This window comes from Chiloscyllium plagiosum, chromosome 38 (assembly GCF_004010195.1).
Source record: "Chiloscyllium plagiosum isolate BGI_BamShark_2017 chromosome 38, ASM401019v2, whole genome shotgun sequence".
Lineage (NCBI taxonomy): Eukaryota > Metazoa > Chordata > Chondrichthyes > Orectolobiformes > Hemiscylliidae > Chiloscyllium > Chiloscyllium plagiosum.
In genome coordinates, this window is record NC_057747.1 from 5,400,914 (window position 1) to 5,411,418 (window position 10,505).

General features: G+C 45.9%; 1 protein-coding gene across 1 annotated transcript in view; it reads right to left on the reverse strand.

Moving 5' to 3' along the window:
- LOC122541760 overlaps positions 1 to 3,775 on the reverse strand; it is a 66,388-nt gene extending 62,613 nt beyond the window's left edge. The window contains exon 1 of the mRNA XM_043678706.1: positions 3,008 to 3,775. Within this exon, the coding sequence (XP_043534641.1) occupies positions 3,008 to 3,037 (30 nt within the window). The 5' untranslated portion in view covers positions 3,038 to 3,775. The remainder of the gene's footprint in view (positions 1 to 3,007) is intronic.
- Positions 3,776 to 10,505: the final 6,730 nt, after the last annotated feature.

Below are 10,505 nucleotides of genomic sequence, written 5' to 3' on the forward strand. Positions count from 1 at the left end.
GGCAGTGGAGGCCCAGTCTCTGGATTCATTTAAGAAAGAGTTGGATAGAGCTCTCAAGGATTGTGGAATCAAGGGTTATGGAGATAAGGCAGGAACAGGATACTGATTAAGGATGATCAGCCACGATCATATTGAATGGTGGTGCAGGCTCGAAGGGCAGAATGGCCTACTCCTGCACCTATTGTCTATCTCAGATGGAGAGAGGGGGTGGGGGGAGGGAGAGGTGGTACAGATCTGTATATAGTTAGTAGCACCGATGCAGTCAACCTCAGTCAGCCCAAGACTGCAAGCGAAGCATTCAAGAAGGAACCAGACCATGACCCAAATGAATGTGTGGGGTCACAGGGCGAAGGCAATAGAATGACACTTGATGAATTGGGAGTGCAAGGACACACACAGTCGGGTGAAAGGCTGAATGATCACAATGAGACAAACCTGTGATTGGTTAAAGAAGGCACAAGAAACAATTCTAGGTTAATGCTGCGCTAGTAACCGTGTGACCATTTAGTTAGAGTCACACTAATAATTAGACTCCAGGTTAGTTAATTTGTCTGCAGGTAACTTGCTATAAACCTCCGCTCCCCATTCTGAAGCATGTTAGTGAATGAATAGTTCCATCGAGCCTAGTTATTTCTAAAAGGACATCTACGGACATGTATTTCATAATCAGAGACATAAATTAGAGGCTTTTTAAAAATAAATGCAGGGCAAAATCATTCAGAGGAAGCTTCTCTCAACATTTCCCTCCCCACCCTCAGAGTTAGTCCGTTAGTTAATTACTGAACTGGTAGTGTTAACATGGCTGGGATTGACAACTGAGAATAAACAGAGTGCAGATTAAATCCCCTGACACAGCACGAAACAGGACCTGCCCAGCTGCATAAACCTACCCGAACCAAGATGCCAAACCTGATTCAGGTGCTACTCATAGCAACTCTCCCTGAATTTATCTAGCACCTTGAACACAGCTTTGTTTCAATTCATTCACCAGATGTCGTCCAGCCCTAATTGCCCTGAGAAGTTGAGAGTCACTACATGTGACGCTAGACCCATTGCAACGACAACAGTTTCCTTCCCTAAAGTGCATTAGGGAACCAGATTTTTTTTTAAAAACCCACAAGTGACAACATTAGACTCGTAGTTCCAGTTTTTATTGAATTCAAATTCCACCATCCTCTGAACCAATAATACCATTAGGCTATCACTGTCCCACACTAACACTTCACAGGAGCATTATGAAGCAAACAGTGCACACAACACAGCCACAGAAAGCACCATTAGAACTGGTTATCTGTGTCCGGGAGCCTTTTAAAAGGAGGGAAGACAGACTGGCTTAGGGAAGGAATTCCGAAGCTTTGCACCAAAGCAGCCAATGGTGGAGCCTTTAAAAACTGAAATGCTCAGGAGGTCAGAATTTGATGAGTGCACATATCTGAGAGGGTTGTGGGACTGAGACAGGGGAGAGGCGAGCTGCATGAAGGGAACGGACATGAAAAAAGGATGGGAATTTTTGAAAACGACGCCAGGAATCATTGTTGGTCAGTGAACTCTGGGTGAGTGGGAGTTGATGCAACTGAGGCCAGTGCTGACACCAGATTATCACGACAGTTATTCACACGGCCCTCAGAGAGATTTTGGTGCACTCTCTGAGTGGCGATGGGAAAAGAGATCCCTTTTCCCGTTACAACCCCACACAGTATCGGAGCCAAGTAAAGCCACTAGCCATAATCCCCTCGCTGCATTGGTGCAGGTCGCCGGGCACAGTTTGGACGGCTGCACTCCCGCGCTGTGGGCCCGCGGTTCCGGGCGGCGCCAGAGCAATGCAACTCTTCCCACTCACGATCTCTCGCTGCCGGTTGGAGGTTCAGCAAGAACCCACTCTTCGCCATCACCGCCACCTCCCCAACGATGCCGATAAAGGGTCAGAACCCACGGCACCAGCTGCAAAACAGTCGCCCAGTTCATCCGAACAAATCGTGTTGTTGAGATTAACCTGTAATGTGCTGCATTTGAAAAGATCTTCCTAGAAACCCAAGCAGCAATATTGGATTTCAGGACGACTCAATCATTTTCCTAAGGTTTCTAGTGGAAAGCGGACAAAATATATGTCTTGTGCATTAATTTTCTTTTGAATATAAGACCCTACTGAAAAGACAAAAGCTCACTAATCTGTTCAGGAGGTAGTTCAGGGATGGAGGGAGAAAGCTATTAGGAACAGCACCTGCTGCAAATCTCACACACACACACACCTAGGTCTGCTGCTGAGAAACAGAAAAAACAACTAAAACAAACGTGGGCAGCACTAAAACAAAGACAGCAATAAATGGAGGGCAAGCCACGCTCACTAATTTACCCTGTCTCCGTGTCAAAAAAAAAGCTGCTTATTCTAATGACAACTCAGGATCCGGCCTCCATGTTTAAACAACACCTCTCTGATGGCACAGACAGACACAATCCAAAACACACACATTCTGCAACCCCCCCCCCCCCCCTTGCATTAACACATACTGCTTCTTATTCAATACAGCAATCCCTCAGCCCCCTCCGCACTCCTGATGAAACCCTGGGGTGTGGGGGTGCATTATGCAATTTTTTTAAATTGACACATTTCAAACAAACAAAAAGATTTATTCATTTTTCACTTTTCACAGCCGCTCAAGGGCTGCATTTATCAAAGAGTCATGTACCTTTCAACAAAATGGGAGTGGGAGTGGGAGTGGGGGGGGGGGGAGGAGGACACCCGCAAACAAATCTAATGCAGACCAAAACCAAAATAATGTCGAGCCTCTGAAGAGGGCTGCCAGATCAGACTGGGCCGACAAACAGGAAGAAGCAGATTCAAAACTGCCTGATAAAGGCAGCTGCAGAGATGTCTGATCCCACCAGCACAGTCTCTTTTGTTCAGGCTGACAGAGCTAAGGCGACAAAAAAGGATACCAGAGCTGCCCAGGGTTGTATCCAGGTTATCCCTCCCCTAGACGCCAGGAAGGCAGGATCGTGACAATACCTGCAGTTTCATTTTCCAGCAGCTCTGCATCTGCGTTCCCGGAGTCTCGAATATTTCCTCCCTTCGTTATCACATGTTTCCTTTTCGATGCTGGGGGGGGGGGTATAGGGGGGGGTTTAGGGATGGGTGGTGAGAGATAAGCGATGACCCAGACCGACTGCCCTACATTTGTCAGCGAGAAGCCACTGGAAAGCAGGAGCTGCCTGGGCTTGTTTCAGACGCTGCAGTGTCAAAGCGTTGTCATGATCAGCCCCCACGGTGCGCTGTCTTCCTCCAGCTGATTGCCAATGAAAGAGGCGAGAGTTATCAATTATTCAGGCCGCTCCTACCATTCCCCTCCCCTCTCCCTCCCTCTCTGATCTCACAAACCCTGCTGTTTCTCTGCAGCAGCTGAGACAGAGAGAGAGAGAACAAAAAAAAACATATTTCCTGTCCTTCAAACAGAGGAAACTCTGCTTTGCTGCTGGCCAGAACGCTCCAGTTCCTCCCTCTCTGCAGATTTTAACCCTGTCCAGAAGTTGCCAACACTCTTGCAGCACCGGCCTGGAGTCTCCAGGAATGGGTCGTTTCCTTTCTAAGGTGGAGAAGCCCATTTGAGACTGCCCCCCCCCCCCACCCAGTCATTGGGCAGCACAGGGGAAAAAAAAGCCCTTCGGCCCATCGCGTCTGTGCCAGTCACTAGCTAGTCTGATCCCATCTTCCAGCATTGGTCCCTGCCCTTGGCATTCAGTACAATCAATGGCTGACCAACTTCATCCCCTGTTCCTGCTTTCTCCCCATACACTTACAAAATCAGCAGGGGCAAGTGGGAGGGTGAATAGCTCAATGTCTTTTTCTTAGGGTGGGGGAGTCCAGAACTAGAGAGCATAGGTTAGGGTGAGAGGGGGAAAGATTTAAAATGGCCCTGAGGGGGGAGAGAAGGTGGTGCGTGTACGGAATGAGCTGCCAGAGGATGTGGTGGAGGCTGGTACACTTACAACATTTAAAAGGCATCTAGATTGGTATATGAATAGGATGTTTAGAGGGATATGGGCCAAGCGCTGACAAATGGGACGAGATTAATTTAGGATAGCTAGTCGGCATGGACGAGTTAGACTGAGGGGTCTGTTTCCGTGCTGTACATCTCTATGACTTTGATCCGTTTAGAACTACAGGACACTGTTGCAAACAGCAATCCCAGCAAAAGCAAAATCAGAAAGGCTGTTTAAATTCCCTTTCTCTTTTTTTTCTGTCCAATGCTATGAAATTATCATTTCTGAAAACGTAATAAGGCTGGTAACCAAGTATTAGCCAATCCTTTGCTTTCTATTTGGGGACTGTCACAGAGATGGACATGTCGGGTGACCAATGGCTGGAGAGTTGGGAGGGGTGGGATTTGATCGAATCTCCAGGGATACATCCAGCCAGAGTTGATAAGTCTGCTCCCCATGGAGATGGGTTCCTTACTGTCCACTGTATCCCGCGGTTTTAACCCACTTCCCGCAGCAAGAGATTCACTTGATAAACATCAACTCGTAATTCAATCATCACTGACAATGGCCAGTGCCTAGTTATCCTCAAACTGAGCAGTTTACCTGCAAGGTTGGAGTACACCACATTGCCATTGATTTCCTTTCCTAAAGGGCATGATGGGAACAAGATGGTTTTTTAACAAAAAGAAGATACTTCTGTGCTGTCAATTCCTGGAACTGCCTTTTAATTTGAAGCATTTTGATTGAATTAATTTAAACCCCAGCCAACTGCCTTGGTGGGATTTGAATCTGTGTTCTGACAATTTTAAACTAGATCCCTGGATTACTACAGCCAGTGCCATTCCCACTACACCACATTCTCCCCAGAATCATAACGGCGACTTGTAAACTTTTCACTGCACTCATGTGAGTACATGTGACAATAAACCAAATTCATTCATTTATTCTTACTGACATGAGGAGTGGTGACCAGGAAAATGGGAGGGTGGGTATTGTCTCCAATGGCTGGTATGTGCTTTTCCAGGTTGCACAAGGAATCCTTGGGTCTCCTTTCATAGAACTCCCACAGTGTGGACCAATAAGTCCACACTGACCCTCCAAAGAGTAACCCACCCAGACCCATTCCCCTCCCCTATTGCTCTACATTTACCCTTGACCCTGAACACTATGGGCAATTTGGCATCACCAATTTACCTAACTTGAACAACTTTGGATCATGGGAGGAAACCAGAGCACACAGACACGGGGAGACCGTACAAACTTCACACAGACAGTTACCCAAGGCTGGACTTGAACCCAGGTCTTGGTGCTGTGAGGCAGCAGCGCTAGCATACTGAGCTACTGTGTCTCCCACACTAGCTTCCCAAACGCCTCCCTTCCTAGCTGACCTGCCTGATGGACAGCAGGACAAAGCATCGACTCAGTTTGACAGCCAGAACCGATTGTGGATTGAACCCAGGGTTTACAATGGCACAGGCTCCTTACTCAGTGATAACAAACCAGCATTCAGGCTTTAGTAAGACAGCTGCAGCTCAGGGTGCATCAGGAGCTAGATCAATGAAACAGGCAGCTAGATCAATGAAACAACAGTGTGGATTGACATTTTATAACTTTCAAAAAGGCGCTAGTGAAATGCAGAGCATTATCTCCATCCTTTGCAGACAGTCTAAGGTGAGGGGGAAAGATTTAAAAGGGACCCGAGGAGTAACATTTTCATACAGAGTGTGTTGCATGAGGAAGTGGTGGAGGCTGGTACAATTATAACATTTAAAAGGCATCTGAAAGGGTAAATGAATAGGAAGGGTTGAGAGAGATATGGGCCAAATGTGGACAAATGGACTAGATTAGTTTAGGAAAGCTGTTGGGCATGGACAAGTTGGGCCAAAGGGTCTGTTTCTATACTGAGTGACTCTCAGAGAGAAAGATTTACATATTTTGAATAGTGGGGCAATGTGGCTGTTCAGGCAACATTGTTGAGCCATCCTGCAGAGTTTAGAACTAGCAACAAAATCGGGGGGATGGTGGTGTAATGATAATGTCACTGGGCCAGCAATCCAGAGGGCCCAAGTTCTATGGCCATGGTTCAAATGTAAATTAATTTAATAAATCAGGAATGTCAAACTAATCTCTGTATTGGTGACCACAAGAACAATGTTGATTGACATAAAAATCCAATGGCTCATGATCCAGTCTGGCCAGTTTCTGACTCCAGACCTATAGCAATGTGCCCCTGGAATGGCCTGCACTCATAGAGTCAAAGAGATGTACAGCTTGGAAGCAGATCCTACAGTTCAACTTGTCCATGCCGACCAGATATCTGAAATGAATCTAGTCCCTTTTGCCAGCATTTGTCCCACATCCCTCAAAACCTTTCCTATTCAAATACCCATCCACATTCCTTTAAAATATTGTAATTATAGCCGCCTCAAGCAATTAGGAATGGCTATTAAATGATGGCTGCTATTTCTTCATTTGCGAGATGTGAGTGTCACTAGCTGGACAGCATTTATTGCCAATCCACTATTGTCCTGAGGTGCTGAGCTGCCCTCATGCATTGCTGTGGTCCATGAGATGCTATGAGGAAGGGATTTTGACCCAACCACAGTGAAGGACCGGTGATATATTTCCAAGTCAGGCTAGTGAGTTTCTTGGAGGGCAGAACACAGCTGGTGATGTTGGCAGACACTTGCTGCCGTTGTCCTTTGAGGTAGTGGAGGTTATGAGCTTGGAAGGTGCTGTTGAATGAGCCTGGGTGAGTTAATGTAATGTACCTTGTGGGGTACGAGCAGCTGCTACTGAGCATCAATGGCAGAGGGAGTATTGATGTTAGATAAGGTGCTAATCAAACAGGCCGCTTTGTCCTGGATGGTATCTAGGTACTTCAGTGTATGAAAATGGAGGGTATTCCATCATAGAAATGTAGAGGATAGAACCAGGAGTAGGCCATTCGACCCCTCGGGGGTCATGGCTGATTATTGAGCTCAATCTCCTTACCCCCCAGCCCCATATCCCACAATCCCATTAGCCACAAGTGCTATACCTATCTCCCTCTTGAAAACGCATGATGTTTTGGGCTCAACCACAGACTCACCACTCCCTGGGTGAAGTGCCGGAAAAGCACAGCCGTTCAGGCAACATCCGAGGAGCAGGAGAGTCGACGTTCTGGGCAAAAGTCTCTCTGCTTCTGTCTTCTTCATTACTGAAAGTGCTGGAGATGCTCAGCAGGTCTGCCATGCTGTCACAGCGGTTAGCACTGTTGCCTCACAGTGTCAGAGACCCAGGTTCAATTCCCGCCTCAGGCGATAGACTGTGTGGAGTCCTCCCCGTGTCTGCATGGGTTTCCTCCAGGTGCTCCGGTTTCCTCCCACAGTCCAAAAATGTGCAGGTCAGGTGAATTGGCCATGCTTAATTGCCCGTAGTGTTAGGTGTAGGGGAATGGGTCTGGGTGGGTGCACTTTGGCGGGTCGGTGTGGACTTCTTGGGCTGAAGAGCCTGTTTCCACACTGTAAGTAATCTAATCTAATTCCTCATGAAGGGGTTTTGCAGGAAATGTCGACTCTCCTGCTCCTCGGATGCTGCCTGACCTGCTGTGCTTTTCCAGCAACACACTCTTAACTCTAATCTCCAGCATCTTTCTCCTACTCTCTGAGTGAAGACATTTCTTTCCATCTAAAAGGTTTATCCCTTCTCCTTAGACTATGATCCCTGGTTCTGGATTCTCGTACCATCGGGAGCATCCTTCCTGAATCTAACCTGTCTGGACTTGTTCCAATTTTATAGGATTCTATGAGATTCCACCCCCCCCCCCCTCCCCCCAACCACCTCCCCCCCATTGTTCTAAACTCCCGTGAATATACTCCTAACTGACTCAATCTCTCCTCATACATCAGTCCCAGTATCCCAGGAATCGATGTGGTAAACCTCTGCTGTACTCCCTCTACAGTAAAACCATCCTCAGTTTAGATAATCAACACTGCACATAATCCTCCAGCAGTGGTCTCACCAAAACCCTGTACTATTGCAGCAAGACATCCCTGCTCCTGGTACTCAAATCCTCTCGGACAACGTACAGCATGCCTTCTTCACTTTCAGGTGACTGGTGCAGGAGGACACATTGAACATGCCCCTTCCTCAATTTATAGCCATTCAAATAATCATCTGTCTTGCTATTTTTGCACCCTAAGTGGATATTTAGCCACCATTACATTGTGTTTGCCCACTCACTCACCCAGTCCACATCACATTGCAACATCTCTGCATCCTCCTTACCCTTCCACACAGTTTCATGTCATCTGTAAATCTTCATCTCGTCTAAATCATTAACATATATTGTGAATAGTTGGGATCCTAGAACCAATCCCTGCAGTGCCTCATTAGTCACTACCTGGTATTCAGAAAAAAGACCCATTTATTCCTACATTTTGTTTTCTATCTGCTAATTAATTCTCTACCCATCTCGACATGCAACCTCCAATCTGATGTGCGTTAACTTTACACATTAATCTCTCATGTGTGTACGTTTACCTTTATTCCTTTATTTTTCCACTTAATATTAGGAAAGACTGTAATGTTAGCCTTTAAATTTATTTTTCTACTTATACTAAGGAGAACTATAATGCTTCACTTTTAATGTTATTTCTCTATGTTACTACACATACCTAAGTTTTGTACCTAGCTACCTCATACCTAAGATAGCACAGTGTGTGGTGACATTGTACACTATTCACTCTACCCTTGCACTGTGCTTCTGTACTTGAGTACATGACAATAAATTGTAAATCTTGTCGAAAGCCTTTTGAAAGTCCAAATAAACCATGCCCACTGGCTCCTCCAATCAACTCTACTAGTTACATTCTCGAAGAACTCAAATACATGTGTCAATTATGATTTTCCTTTTGTAAATCCTTTCTGACAGTATTTGATTCTATTGTTTTCTAAGTGCTTGATCATAAAATCCTTGATAATGGACTCTAGCCTCTTCCCCACTACTGACATCAGACTCATTGGTCTAAAATTCCCTGTTTTCTCTTTAACTTCCTTTTAAATAGTGCGGCTACATTAGCTACCCTACGATCTGTGGGAACTGTTCCAGAGTCGAGAGAGTCTTAGAAAATGACCACCAATGCATCCACTATTTCTTGGTCAACTTCCTTAAGTACTCTGGGATGTAAATTATCAGGTCCTGGAGATTTATCGGCCTTCAATCCCATCAGTTTCTCTAACACAATTTCTCTGCGAATACAGATTTGCTTCAGTTCCTCCCACTCACTAAGTCCTGTATTCTCCAACATTTCTGTAATATCCTCCTTTTTGAAAACAGAATCATCATAGGGTATTTAATTTGTCAGCCATTTTTTTGTGTCCACAATATAACTTCCCCCATTTCTGCCTGAAATGATTTGTCTGAATAAGTGACCTGGGTTCAATTCCAGCCTCGGGCAACTGTCTGTGTGGTGTTTGCACATTCTCCCCACATCTGTGGGGCTTCCTCTAGGTTCCTCCCACAGTCCAAAGATATGCCGATTAGGTGAATTGGCCATGCTGAATTTCCCATAGTGTTCAGGGATGTATAGGTTTGGTGCATTAGTCAGGGGTAAACGTAGAGGAATGGGTTTGGGTGGGATACTGTTAGGAGGGTTGGTATGGACTTGATGGGCTGAAGAGCCTGTTTCCACACTATAAAGATTTTATGATGATTCTAAGTAGAAGCTGTTGCTATTTCCAATCATAGCTAGACTTGCCCAATCTGAATTGGGGTGGGGGAGAGAGTAGGATATTGGTAATACCTTTGTGCTAGCAATCCAGAGGCCCAGGTAATTGCTCTGGGTGGGCATGGGTTCAAATCCCACCAGAGCAGCTGGTGATGTTTAAATTCAACCAATAAAATCCAGAACAAAAAGCAACAAATGGGTTGCCATAACTACTAATATCAACTTTTGCAAAAACCCACCTGGTTCACTAAAATCCTTCAGGGAAGGAAATTTGCCATCCTTACCTGGTCTGGCCTACATGTAAATCCAGCCCCACAGCAATGCGGCTGATTCCTAATTGCCCTCTGAAATGGCGTCGTAGCCAATCAGCTGGAGGTGGGTTGGGAGACGGATAACAAGCACTGGCCTTGCAGGTAATGTCCACATCCCATGAAGGTGGGTATCTGTCACCAAGTCACCCTCTATTTACACATCAACAGCCCTCAACTTTCTTACTGCCCCATTCAAAGTCAAGTGTTGTTACCCGGTTACTGCCCACGGCAACGGTTGTTGGTTCAGCTCAAGGAGGAAAGAGTCAAGTCCATATCCACAAACAATTGACTTTATTGCTCAGTTAGAACAGACATACAATTCACAGCGTTTGGTTATGAAAGGGATAAAAGCAGGCAGGCAACTCATTCAAAACTAAAATCTATGCACACGCCAACCAGGTTTCTCAGACATTCCCTGAACAGTCACAGAAAATAAAGGCTATTACCTCGAAAGAGGAGCTCACTCTGACCAGGCCGTTCCCCAGCTTCTCCGTGTAATCTCCTC